General features: G+C 39.9%; 1 protein-coding gene across 2 annotated transcripts in view; it reads right to left on the minus strand.

Annotated features, from left to right (window-relative positions):
• Gnl3l (G protein nucleolar 3 like) overlaps positions 1-11,949 on the minus strand; it is a 35,485-nt gene extending 23,536 nt beyond the window's left edge. The window contains exons 1-2 of one of the 2 annotated variants that reach the window (XM_026407414.2): positions 11,822-11,949; positions 9,680-9,751 (exon numbers count right to left, since the gene is read on the minus strand). In XM_026407414.2, coding sequence (XP_026263199.1) covers positions 9,680-9,695 — 16 coding nt within the window. In that variant the 5' untranslated portion in view covers positions 9,696-9,751; positions 11,822-11,949. Of the gene's footprint in view, positions 1-9,679; positions 9,752-11,500; positions 11,588-11,821 lie in introns of those variants that run through there. The other variant, XM_026407415.2, reaches the window with a different exon arrangement.
• Between the last annotated feature and the right edge of the window lie 2,916 nt (positions 11,950-14,865).

Below are 14,865 nucleotides of genomic sequence, written 5' to 3' on the forward strand. Positions count from 1 at the left end.
GTAGGACTAAGTCTTGGGGGAAAAAAGGATTCCCAAAAGTTGATATTGAATAGAAATGTAATAGATGTAGTAGAAAACAGAATGGACATCAATAACCATCAAATTAATATTAACCTAGAATTACTCTTCTGACAGACAATTAATATCTATAATATATAAAGAACACAAAAACTTTACAACAAAAAAATCAAATAACCCAATTAATAAATGGGCAAATGAATTAAACAGACTTCTCAAAAGAAGAAATAGAGATGGCCAATAAATATATGAAAAAACATTCAAAATCATTAGCAATTAGGGAAATGAAAATCAAAACTGAGAAGCTGAAGTTGTGGCTCAATGGTAGGGCATTTGTCTAGCATGTGTAAGGCACTGAGTTCGATCCTCTGTACCACATAAATAAATAAATAAATAAATAAATACAGTTATTTTTAAAAAACCACACTGAGATTTTATGTCATACCTGTCAGAATGGCAGTCATCAAGAATACAAATAATGATAAATGCTGGAAAGGATGTGGAGAAAAAGGAACACTTTTATACTGTTAGTGGGATTATAAATTATTATAACCACTATGGAAATCAGTATGAGGTTCCTCCAAAGGCTAGGCATAGAACCACCCATCTATACCACTCCTCAGTATTTATCCTGAAGAATTAAATTCATCATACTATAGTGATACAAGCATACCCATGATTACAGCAGCACAACTCACAATAGCCAAACTATGGAACCAACCTAGGTTTCCATCAATGGATGAACAGATAAAGAAAACATGGTATATATACACAATGGGATTTTATTCAGCCATAAAGAAAAATGAAATCATTACATCTGCAGGAAAATAGATGGAACTAGAGATCATTATGTTAGGTGAAATACATCAAACTCATAAAATTAAGGGTCATATTTTCTCTCATATGTGGAAGCTAGAAAGGAAAAGGAAAAGATGTGGGTGGATCACATGAAAATCAAAGGGAGATCAATAGAGGAAAGGGTCCAAGGGGTGGGGAATGGGGAGGAAGGGAGAAGTGCTGGGGGTGATATTGGCCAAATTATGTAGTTATATTGTATATTGTGTGCATGCACAAATATGTAACAACAAATACCATCAGTATATTTAACTATAACACACCAATAAGAAATGTGGGAGAAAAAATATTAAGCTAGAGGACTAAACGAGAGAGCTTACTTTAAACAAAAAAATCCAAAAGAAATGGAAATTATAATGAAAAAAAAAAGAAGATGGAAGAGAAAAAGGTACAAAAGGAGACACAATAGCTTTCTTAAATAATATATGAAAGTTCCTTAAATCAAAAACAGGCTTGAGGATCCAGATTGAAAAGGCACATGGAGGATCAAGATTAAAAAGCATCCTGAGGCTGAGGTTGTGGCTCAGTGGCAAAGCACTTGCCTAGCATTTGTGAGGCACTGGATTTGATTCTCAGCACCACATATAAATAAATAAATAATAAAGGTATATCAACAACTAAAAAATACTTTAAAAAAAGCTTCCAAGTGTGGTAGTGCATGCCTGTAATCAAAGTTACTTAGGGGGCTGAGGCAGGAGGGTTGCAAGTTTGAAGGTAGCCTCAGCAAATTACTAAGACCCTGTCTCAAAATAATAAATAAAAATGGCTGGGAATATAGCTCAGTAGTAAAGGACCCCCTGGGCTCAACCTACAGCACAAAAAATAAAATTTACAACAAGGGGGCTGGAAGTGTAGCTCAGTAGCAAAGAATGTGCTTAGCACATGTAAAGCCCTGGATTCAATCCCCAGCATGGCAAAAGAAAATCTTTTTAAAAAGACTAATCAAAAACAAAACAACAAACAAACAAAAAAAAAAAACATATCCTAGGCATATTCAGATGAAATTTCTGAATTCCATGGCTAAAGAGAAAAATCATATAAGCTTCCAAACAGGAGCCTGTAACAAATAAGAGAGAAGTAGACAGCATTCCCAAATCTGCAACAGCTATTGCAAGTTGAGTATCCCTTATCCAAAATAAAAGGGATCAGAAGTGTTTTGGAGCTGGACATGGTGGCACAGGCATGTAATCCTAGCTACTGGGAAGGCTGAGGAAGGCAGATCTCAGGTTCTAGGCCAGTCTTAACAATTTAGTGAGACCCTGTCTCAAAAAATAAAAAAGCTGGGGATATAGTTCAGTGGTAAATTGCCCCCAGGTTCAATCCTCAGTACTGAAAAAATAATAATAAATAAGAATTTTGGATTCTGGAATATTTACATATACATATAAAATATCTTGGGGATAGGACCCAAATCTAAACATGCAATTTATTTATGTTTCACATATACCTTACAACATATCCTGAAAATACTTTTATACAATATTTTTAAATTAACATGAAACAAAATTTCAGCATGGAATTTTCCACTTGTTACATTATGTCAGCACTAAATACATTTCAGATTTTGAAATATTAGATTAGGGATGCTGAATTTGTACAAAGATCTGAGAAAATGGACTGTATATCAAATCAAATTCCTCTATCTGACCAATAGATGACTCTTATGTGAAAATAAAAGACATTTTCAGACATGCAAAGATTACCATCTGTTTCCCTTCTAGTAAAACTACTTGAAAAAAATAAAAATTAGGGATTAGCTTAGAGAAGCAAAAACATGAAATCACACTAAAAGCTTCACTCTGTAAGATAGTATCAAACAGCTATTATTGTTGGGCACAGTGGCACATGCCTATAATCCCAATGGCTGGGGAGGATGAGGCAGGAGGACCATGAGTTCAAAGCCAGCCTCAGCAATGGCAAGATGCCTAGGCAACTCAGTGAGACCCTGTCTCTAAATAAAATACAAAATAGGGATGGGGATGTGGCTCAGTGGTTGAGTGCCTCTGAGTTCAATCTTCAATATCAAAAAAAAGCTATTATTCAACCCTTAACCTTCTCAGTTTGACTTATTTTGCTTCCATTGTGTGTATATATCACATTTTCTTTATTCATTCAACCACTGGACACCTGAGTTGGTTCCACAGTTTGGCTATTGTGAATTATGCTATTTAAACATGAATATGCATGTACCACTATAGTATGATAAGTTTAATTACTCAGGATAAATATTGAGGAGTAGTATAGCTGGGTCATATGGCAGTTCTATACCTAGCCTTTGGAGGAACCTCATACTGATTTCCATAGTGGCTGTAATTTACAATTCCACCAACAGCATAAAAGTATTCCTTTTTCCTCCACATTCTCTCCAGCATTTATTATTATTTGTATTCTTGATGACTGCCATTCTGACAGGTATGACATGAAATCTCAAGTGTAGTTTTGATTTTCATTTCCTTAATTGCTAATGATGTTGAACATTTTTTTCATATATAGTTGGCCATCACTATTTCTCTTGAGAAGTATCTGTTTAATTCATTTGCCCATTTTTAGTTATTTGATTTTTTGCTGTAAAGCTCTTTGAGTTACTTTATATATTATAGACGTTAATCCTCTGTCAGAAGAGTAGTTATCAAAAATGTTTCCCATTCTGTAGGTTCTCTCTTCACATTCCTAATCATTTCCATTACTGTGCAAAAGCTGTATAATTTGATGGTGAAGGATTATTTTAAAACTTTATCAATTGAGCAAAACATAAACAAATGAAGCAATAACAGGAAATCAACAATAAAAATAAAATAGTAGAAATTTGATCAAAAATATGTAGAAATTCGACCAGATAATTTAGTTACCATAATGAATATGTGTTGAATTTCCCTATTAAAAAAAACATATACAACAAAAACAGAAACCATGTCTCCTTTTCTTACAAAGTACTCATGTTGCAACAAAAAAGAATGTGAGGATTAGAATGAACCAGGTCTGGCCATTTTACTCAATAATTTCCATCTGTCTAACTTCCCTGGAAACTGAGTGCCTGTGCTGGCTGGATACAGGCACACAATGAAAGAAAATACATCGCACTGAAAAGAGAAAAGCATCTGCTTCAGAGGGAAGAAGTGAAGGGGGGAACATTGAGAGAAGAGGGGAAGGGGTGCCATCTCATCACTCCCACTACTGCAGCACTCGCAGGAGCCTCTGTATATTGGTTTATCAACAGCTTCAGAAAGAAAACAGCCACCATACTGCAGCTGGCAGATGGCAGTACTTATTCTGGCTCACCAACTACATAGCTATATGACCCTAAACAATTTTGTTTCTATTTGCTTGTTTTTGAGATGAAGTGTCTGCTATGTTGCCCAGGCTGGTCTCAAACCCTAACTGAAGCAATCTTCCCAAGGAGCTGGGGCTATAAATGTACACCAATGCACCAGGCTGAAGATTTTTTTTAAAAAAAATCTGAGCCTCAATGTCTATATCCAACATCTAGGCCAAAACCCACCAACTCTCACATGGATATTCTAAAACTGATCTCTCCATTCATTCATCTCTCATCCCTCATTTCCCACGCTCTAGGTACCTATACTTCCCCTATACCCTGTACACCCACCTTTGCACTGACTTCATCTATCCCATTCTCCCTCTACCCTGTCATCAAACGCCACATGATTCAATATAAAAACATCATTATGTACCACTATAATAAAAATAAACCAATATACAGAGGCTCATGAGTGCTGCAGTACTGGGAATGATGAGACAGCACGGCTCCCTTTTCCTCTTCACTGTTCCTCCCTTTACTTCTTCCCTCTGAAGCAGATGCTTTTCTCTTTTCAGTGTGATGTATTTTCTTTCATTGTGTGCCTGTATCCAGCCAGCATAGGCACTCAGTTTCCAGGGAAGTTAGACAGATGGAAATTATTGAGTAAAAATCCCATGGAGGTGATCAACACTACCCTAATTCTTCAACCTGTCCTTGGGAACATTCCTCAGCCTCCTGCCTTGAGACTTCACTTTCCCAATAACAATGCTTCACTTGCAGGCCTCTCAAAAAGTGGTGCTTCTGTCTGGAACACTGTTATTTTGTGGCCAGTAGATAAAAGACCTATCCTCCAGACTTACAATTGTCAGTCTGTAACTATTACTTCTTGTTAAAAAGGAAAAGAAAAAAGTAGGATTAAACCCTGCTTTTTGAGGACCCCACATTGCTGCAGTATCTGTCACCTAATTGTCACTTTTCCTGATTTATTAAAGTACCTGGATCACTGCTTTACTTTCAACCCAATCTGTGTCACCATCAACCTGGATAACTTTGAAGATGACTGAGTAACTATTCCAATAACCTGGGGTTTCCCATTTCCTTGACATCCTCACCTCTAGGTATCTCCACTCCATCTCAGTTACTCACCACCCATCCATTTGGTTATACCTATAGAGGCATCACCTATAATCGCTCAGACTTCTACAAGCAGTCACAGATATCCCTCTCTCCTATCTTCAAATTCATATAACTTTCTACAGAAATGAACCATCAGGGGCCCCAGCAATCTGTTTAGCTCTTTATTCTTCAGTCACCCCCACCTCTGTCCAACTAACATTCCACATTCTACCAGTATAATCATGCTCTCACATAAAGCCTCAGTTCCCTTGCCCTTCCATCACCTCACTGAGATATATTTGCCAGTGTTTGTTGAACAACCTGTCAACATTATACACCTGTACCAATAAAACTGATGGTCATAAGCATTTAACGTAATGAAACACTCCCCTTTTGCCAGGCACAGTGGTGCACAACTGTAATCTCGGTGATTGGGGGCAGGATTTAGGCAGGAAGATCTCAAGCTTGTGGCCAATATCGGCAACTTGGTGAGACCCTCAGCAACATATTAAAAACCTGTCTCAAAATCAGAAACTTGGAATGCAGTTCAGTGTGCAAAAAGCATCCCAGGTTCAATGCCGTGTGTGTGTGTGTGTGTGTGTGTGTGTGTGTGTGTGTGTGTACTTCCCCTTTAAATAACCACTCAAACATGTACCTACTCAAACATGTATTGGGAGGGGCTGGGGTTGTGGCTCAGCAGTAGAGCGCTTGGCTAGCACATGCAAGGCCCTGGGTTCGATCCTCAGCACCACATAAAAATAAATAAATAGATAGATAGATAGATAGACAGACAGACAGACGGATGGATGGATGGATGTAAAAAAAAATTGCACTGGGAGGGGAGCAAGGGTCTCATGAAAATCTAAGGGATATCAGTAGAGGAAAGGGACCAGGGGGATAGGAGGAGGGGAGTGAGGAGGGGAGGGAGGGGAGCAAGGAGAGGAGGGAGGAGGGGAGGGAGGGGAGCAAGGAGAGGAGGGAGGAGGGGAGCTTGTTCGAGTCATTGTTACATTGTGTCAATGTATAAATTTGTAAAAACAAATCCCATAATTATGTACCCCTATAATAAAAATAATAAATGTAGAGAGAAAAAATAAAATAAAAATGATTTTATTTCATGGTGTATGGTGGTACACGCCAGTAATCCCAACTACTCCAGAGGCTGAGGCAGGAGGATTTTTAAGTTCAAGGCCAGACTGGACAACTTAGTGAGATCCTGTCTCAAAATTTAAAAAAGAAAAAAAAAAAAGCTGGGATGTGGCTCAGTGGTATAGACTCTCTGGGTTCAATCTCAAGTATTACAAAAAAATTATATTTGAGTTAGGGATGTAGCTCAGCAGGAGCACAGCTGCTTACCAAACATAAGACCCTGGATTTGATATGTAATTCCACCAAAAGAATGTAATCCCAGTCACTCAGGCTGCTGAAGCAGGGGATCACAAGTTTTAGGCCAGCCTTGACATGACAACTTAGCAAGACCCTATCTCAAAATAAAAAATAAAAATGGCCAGGGATGTAGCTAATTGGCAGAGCACCCCTGGGTTCAATCCCAAGTACCAGAGGGGAAAAAATGTATTTGAACATTCCTTATAGGATTCCTCAATTACCTTTCCAGATTTAATTATTATTATTATTATTTGGGTCCTAACTATGTATGCCCAGTTCAGAACACAGCACCTCCCCCTCATCTTTCCCAGTAATCATCCCAGTTAGTCTGGTAATTTTAGTTGCAATTTACCAATGAAAGTCCTGTTTTGTGTGCACTATAAAAAGTTTTTATACTCAATTTAACTTTTACCATTTAATGTAGTTTTATAGCTTTATTTTTCTTCTTTCTTTCTCTCTGGAGCTGGGAAATCAAACCCAGGGAATCATGAATGTTAGGCAAGCATTCTATCACCATGCTATATCCCAGCCCATCATTCTTTATTTTTAACAATAGTCACATAGCTCCAAAATCAAAAGTATATTTTCAGATAAGGGGTATGTCTCAGTGGTAGAGCATTTGCTTAGCATATATGAAGTCCTGGGTTCAATCCCCAGCAACACAAAAATAAAAATGTATTTAAAAGACTTCTCTCCCACATTTGCTACTATCCATTACAGTCCCTTCACTGTCACAAGAAACCATCTTACTGGGCATTATTCAGTTTCTTTATGCAAATATACACATATACTCTTATTTCTATTTTCTCCCATAAAAGGTAACACTGTGGGGCTGGGATTATAGCTCAGCAACAGAGTGCTTGCCTCACATGTGTGAGGCAGTGGGTTCAATTCTCAGCACCACACAGAAATAAATAAAATAAAGACCCATTGACAATTTAAAAACTTTAAAAAAAAAAGAATTTAACAGTGGTTAATTTTTTTTTAAAAAAAGTTAACACTCTATTCTATCAACAAGTTGCTTTTTTTTTTCCACTTAACAAATCTTGAAAATCTTTCTGTCTAATGGTCTTTCCATACAACATTCTTGTTCCAAATAATTTTTCCATACAATATTTCCTCATTTTTTAAACTGTCTAGATTTCTACATGTACATATTTTATAAAATATGACTTTATTGCAACCACCTAATTATTGTCTTTTTCATCATTATCAGTATTTTAATTATCTGGTAGTAGATGTTGCTAAATAAAGAATAATTAATTTTGTTCACTGTTCTTGTGCTACTTATAAATATTATTTGTTCTTGATATTAAAAGTTTGATTTTTGATAAAATTTTTATTATCTTATAAAGAAAATATATTCAAATTTGTTTTTTCCACCAAGCTCTACATAGGCAGGGCCATGATTCACACAGAATACAGAACCACTGGTGCATAGGATCAATAGACTGTACAATGGTTGCACAATTCTTGTCCAGTCCACCAAGTGTGTTATCCAAATGTTGTCATTTTCTTTGTGGACCATGGCAAGATAAAGGCAGCGAAGCCCAGAAGTGCATTTGTCCAAAAGTCCTTTTCTTTTCTTTTATGCAGGAATCTGTGTGACATATTTGTTTTCTCCTTCTAGGCTTCATACATCATGGTAGGAGAGGGAACTGAATGAGCACTACAAACTGAGTCACTCTACTTCCTGGCATACACTATATACAACTTTATACAACTATGCCTCATCATGCCAGGCCCTTGGGACACAATGATGAATCAGACAAGGATGAGAAGTCAACAGTACAGTGGTGGAGACAACCCTGGTCAATAGGCCCAGTTTCTTTGGATGCACAGAGTAGAAACCAAGGAAGGAAGTTATCAGAGAAGGATTCCCAGAGGAAGTGATGAATAAACTGAAATCTGAAAATCAATAGTTACTCAGTTGAAGAATGAGGGGAGGGGAGGCAGAAAGTCCTAAGGCACAAAGAATAACAATTTGTCCACATGTCTTATTTTAGAGTTAAGAAAAACCCTAGCCAGGTGTGGTGGCACACACCTGTAATTCCATCAGCTGGGGAGGCTGAGGCAGGAGGACTGCAAATTCAAGGCCAATCTCAGCAATTTAGCAAGACTCCTATCTCAAAATAAAAAATACAAAAAAGGACTGGGGATATAGCTCAGTGTTTAAGTGCCCCTGAGTTCAACCCCCAGTACCAACAAAATAAAAAGAAAAATCCAAAGGTCAGGAGAAGCCAGACAACAATTTGTGGGTAGCATAGTATATGCATCCTCTGAAAGGCCAGATTCCAAAGAGAAACAAAAAGACTAAATTTTATTTATCTATTTGCTTATTTATTTATTTATATTTGGTACTAGGGATTGAACCCAAGGGCACTTAACCACTGAGTTACCTCCTGAGTCACTGGGATTACAAGCATATGCCACTATGCTAAGCTTCCAGCTACTTGGGAGGATGAGGCAGAAGGATCACTTGAGCCTGGAAGTTTGAGGCGAGCTAGGTAACATGGCAAGATCTCGTCTCAAAAAAAATAAAAATAAAATAAAAATCCTCACAATAATTGCAATTAGGTAGATGCCATAATTAATTACTTCTATTTTGTAGATAAGGAGAATATAGTTAAGTAACTTGCCCACAGTCACAGAATTAGCAAGTGAGAAAGCTGAGATTCAAACCCAGTCTAGCTCCAGAGTCTATGCTCTTAACACTGGTACAACTTATGGTACCAACTTAAAGGTATAACTCATAAAGAAAAATATTAGGCATATTAGGCAGTGCCATATAGTATTTACTGCCATTCACCTAAGATCAAGTCACTTAACCTTGCTGAACCTCAGTTTTCTCACCTGTAAAAAGGGAATGGTGGATAAGGGAAGCATTTCTTACAAGGAAGTCAGGAGGGCAGCCATTATACCACATTTTACACACATTCTGAATGATCTGGAAAATACCGAGCAATTTTTAAAAGTCACTATGAAATTCTATGAATATTCACTAAAAGCATAAGATTGGGAGGGGTTAATTAAAAAAAAACTCACTGTGTCTGTGCTTCATCACGATGTATCAGTCCAGCTTGAAAATGGGTAATTCCAAATATGCCCACTTTTTTCCTATCAGAATGGGAGAAGAAGCAATTTATACAGACCTGGGAACCACAATGCCCCAAGCCCCCTAAAAGTAAAATGAAATGTCAGAGAACATGATTAAAAAGCCCTAACAACTATAGGTGCTGGGAGAAGGGGCTATCCTAGAACTAGGTTCTAATATGGCTGAGTACACACAGTGTCACATTATCCAAAGGGAGGGGTATATCTGAGACCCTTTTCCTGAGTGGAGCCGATATCTCAATGGATTGAATGGAGTCCTTGATCCTTATTCCTCCATTTTGTAAATTATACCCTAAATAAGGAACTAGAGTAAACCCCTTCACACTGAGGGGAGAGGAGCAGGCATGTCTGTTTTTTTCATGAATTGGGGTGATATTTCTTTTCCCAAGAAGGAAGCCCTGTCCCTCATCTACCCTGGTTGAAGTAATGGTGGGGATAGATTCCAGGAGTCTACCCTGAGGAAAAGGGGCCTCTTACCTATGTGTCCATGAGAATGAGGTCAGTGCAAAATTTTAGAGCAGGGAAATCTGTGCCTGCATGTGTGACTAGGGTGTACACCTTGTCAATTCAGGGGAGCTGTCATCTGTCCCTCTACTCTGGGGTGCAGAGAAATGTGAAACCAGCAGTGGCTGAATGCACTTCTGGTACATGGGAGAGAAGTACAATTGAATGTATCTCCAAATTATTAGGAAGAGAGGGGAGGGGTTCTAGGTCTTTCTACCCTGGAAAGGGCTATGGGGCAGCACTGATATGCCTGATTTCACCATGAGATGACACCAATACCAAACTAATAGAGGGAAAATGTGCAGCTTTGAATGAGTAGGATATACACCTTGCCTGCAGAGGGCTGTTCTGAAACCTTCCATGGATGGTGGAACTTTTATGTGGATCTATCTCTTCATATATTGACAGATAGGGGGTGTCTTGTTAATTTTACCCTGGGTGAGGAGAAATGAATCTGAGTTCCTGTACCTTGGATAAGGAGGAGGAAGCCTATGTGCACTGCACTATAGGGTGATTGGTGATTTTGCTACCTCTTACCATTTTACAGGGTGGGGGAACTGCACCTCTGCTCTAGTGAGGTCTCTCCCTTGGCTACATTTAATTATAAGTCCTTGGAAGGAGGTCTCTGTGTCTATTTCACAAGGAGAGGATAAAAATCTGAGTCTTCCTAGCTGGGGATTCCTCGAGGGGCTCCACTGACGACCTCCTCATATATTAACATCCGTTCATATTTGCTGTGAGGCACTTTGGGGTGGGCCTTTACAAATACAGTAAATCAGCGCTACTATATGGTGCAGAGGTTGGGTTTAATTCTCCACAATTAGGACTCCCTCTAGCACAGGAAGGAGGAGTAATTTGCAAGGTTCTCCTTTTGCTGAGGCCGGTGCCTCTAACCACTCCAGGAAGGGGTGATCTTATCAGCTCTGCAGCAGTGCAGTGGGGGCGGGGCTTTTGTTACTCAGCAGAAGTGGAGACTTGCATGGGTCACTGGGTCTACATCAGGAAAAGAGATTCCCTAACGCTTCACATGTTTCTCAGCTCAGAAATAATGGTTGGGAGATACATCAAAGCCTGTCCTGGGGGATGAGGTGCCTCAATTAGGATCTGTGTCTTAAACCAGGAGAGGTCTATGCCACTCAGCCCTGTATTGGCCACTGTGTCCCTATATGGTGGGGACGATGTCGCCACACCTTTGGCGGGTTGATATCCACCTAACACTGAAGGGAGTAATGCGAAACAGAGACTCACTATCCCGAGGGGCGGAGGGCCATCAACGATTTTCCATACAAGTGAGGTCTGTGCCTCTCGGCAGTGTGTCCGGGGTCTACACCTTTCTAGATGGGGTGGAGCAAAGCCTCAACCCCGCGAGAATTCAGTTTGGCGCATGTCCACGTGCGGAACTATCCCTGTCCTCCTTCCGGGCCTATCTACTCTGGAAAAGAGCCAGCCGTTTACCTCTCTATTCCAAGCTGGCAGGCATCTCTGGTTTCACCTCAAATAGTCGATCCTTATGGCGCTGCCGGCTTGGGTGAGCGCTCACCAAGAGAAAAGAGGAGAAGAGTCTCTTACCTACACTTCCGGCGGGGATCACAGAGGAGAGGGTAGCACAACTACCAGGACGGAGGACATGCGCTTGTACGGCTAGGTTCCGACTTCCGGATCTCAGCCTCGCGAGGCGTGATTCCGTCGCCGAGCTGGGTTCCGCCCGCTGCGCGTCCTCTTCAGAGGCGGGGTCTCAAATTATCTACTCTCACCTTCCGGTGCCTTCCCCGCCCCCACGCCGGCCCCGCCTCCTGACTGCCTCGTAGATTAAGAAATAGCGGGGGTGGGGAAGGGGGCGGGGAAATGGTAAGGGGAATCATCGGATTTCCTCCTACGGTCATGTAACCTACTTGTAAGACAGAATCTTGTATACCGGACTCTCTCTAGGATTAAATCAGCATGTTCCCAAATCTTAGTGGTCGGGAAATAACTCAGCCTGCCTCGGATGTAGGCAGGGGAGGGGGTTCTTTGTCTGCCTGGAAGATGGCGACCGGCAGGGTATGAGAAAATGGCCGCCTGGGTCACATGTCTAGCCGAGAATTTCCCACCTGAAATGAATTGGGTTAGCAATTCCCAACAACCTTCCCAGTTCACAGGGCTCCAGAAGAACCCTGAGGCAGCCACTCCCAGAACTTTCTGCAGAAGTTCACATCCGTGGCCAGGCTCTGCCCGAGAAGGAGCCAGGAATAACTTGGGAGCTTCTCCCACCCATATGCTGACCCTCCTCCCTCCTTCCCTGAATTGCGGAGCAGCGTTTGCGGAAGGAATGAATTTGTGTCTCTGAAGTGGGACCAAGTAAGGGTTTTTTTTTTTTTTTCAGAAACCATTTCGAGGAGCACATGACATGGTTGGAGAGTGGGTATACCCCTAAAAACAGTAAATAGTCTGAAATGGCTTTTCCTTGGTAATCTAATTCCAGCCCCTCCTCTTCCTCTAATCTAGACCTCCGGAGGGGGCAGAGGGTAGGTGGGGCTTTACCCGGAGGGTATGTTCCTCCACTTTAAGCACATCTGCTGAAAATGACTTCCTCAGCCCTCCTACCCCTTAGCACATGCTAATCTCACTCCCTAGCCCTATATCCATGAAAGACTTGTAGCCTCTCCCCATAGAGGCATAAAAATTCCTTTGGACACCAAACTAGCCCTGGCCACCTTCACATTTCTCCCGCATTTGCAAATTCAGTTTTTTGAAAGACCTAACTCCTATCACTTCTGTGAAGTTGCTATGAACTTTCACAGTTGAGTAAAAACCCAGAGCACTTTGTATATAACTGTTAACCTAACACCTCACTGAATATTGTACTGTAGTTGTTTATGTGACTATATCTCCACAGTAGAGTGAACTCCCTGAGATTAGGGACCATATGTCTTCCAGTTCTCAATCATACCTAGCACAAAATGGGTACAAGGTTGGTTTCAGCAAATTTGACAAAACGGGTGAGTTTAAAGCCTATATCTCTAATCATTGGAAAATGAACAATTTAATAGATAGCATTGGGAAATTTAACACACACACAAAAAAAAACCCTAGATCTCTACTTATTCTACATAAGAAGGTGGACTGCCAATAAGAAGGTAAAACTATAAAGCTAATATAAAATGTGCAGGAAAATACCTTTGTGGCCTTTAACTGGGGAAGGGTTTTTTGAGGGGAGTGGTACTAGAAATGGAACCCAGGGGCACTCTACTACTGAGCAATACCACTAACCCTTTTTATTTATATTTTGACCCAAGTTCTCACCAAGTTGCCTAAGCTGACCTCAGATTTATAGGTCCTCCTGCTTCAGCCTCCTGAGTAGCTGTGATTATAGGCCTGCACTACTGTACCTGATTTGGGGAAGGACTTTTTAAACAAAATCCTTAGTACACAGAAAATGCAGTAGAGAACAAATGTAATCAAATCTTTGATAGAAATAAAAATTGGTACTATTGATTCAGAAAACAATTACAAATTGCGTGAATAGTTGAAGATGGCTCTGGGATCCAACAGTTCTCCTGTTGGAGATAGGTAGAAGATCTCCCCTACACGTTAAATCCTGAAGAAATTCTTATACATATGCTCAAGAAGGCATGTGCAAGAGTAATCTTTGCAGAACTGTTGTAGTGGAGAAAAAAAATTCGAATGTCACCAATAGGAGAATGAATAAAGAAATTGTACTATAGCCATACAACACAATACTATACAACATTGAAAATGAATGAATCAGGTTGAGGCAGGAGGATCACCAATTCCAGGCCAGCATAGGCAACAGAGAAAGAATCTGTCTCAAAAAAATACATACACACACACAAAGAATGAGTAAGAGTTGCATGCATGAACCCAGATAAATTTCAAAAATAATGCCAAGATAAATACAAATTGCAGAAGAATACACAAAGTATGAAACTACTTTTACATAGAGTTTTAAATCTCAAATAATGTACTATGCTGTTTATAGATTATGTAGACACATATTTGGGGGGGGGGTACAGGGGATTGAACAAGGGGTACTCTACCACTGAACTACATCCCTAGACCTTATTTTCTGTTTTGAGGCATGGTCTCACTAAGTTGCCCCGGCCGACCTCAAACTTGTAGTTCTCGTGCCTCAGTCTCCCAAGTTGTTGAAACGGTATTTTTAAAATAGAAATACCAAAAACAGAATGGTGATTATTTCTGGAGAAGAAAATAGGAACAGAAAGAGAGAGAGATGCACAGGAGACTTCAACTGTTTTGTCTAATATTTTATCTTCTGAGCTGAGTAGTAGGTACATGGGTGTGTGTTGCATTATTCTCTATACTTATTTGAATGCCTCAAATAATATTTTTTCAAATGACTCAAAGGATCTACAACAAAGTATTAATAATAGTTTGAATCTAGATCACTATTTCTCTAACTTTGGCTAGAATCAGAATCACTGGATTACTGATTACTGGGCCCCACACCCAGAGTTTTGGTTCAGTAAGTCTGGTTTAGGGGGTTTAGGACCCAGGAATTTGCGTTTCTAACAAGTTCCCAAGCATGGTGGTAGTGATGATGATGATGATGATGATGATGACGACAACGAAGAAGAAGCTGTTATTGTTGCTAG

Source organism: Urocitellus parryii, chromosome X (assembly GCF_045843805.1).
Source record: "Urocitellus parryii isolate mUroPar1 chromosome X, mUroPar1.hap1, whole genome shotgun sequence".
In the NCBI taxonomy this organism is placed as follows: domain Eukaryota; kingdom Metazoa; phylum Chordata; class Mammalia; order Rodentia; family Sciuridae; genus Urocitellus; species Urocitellus parryii.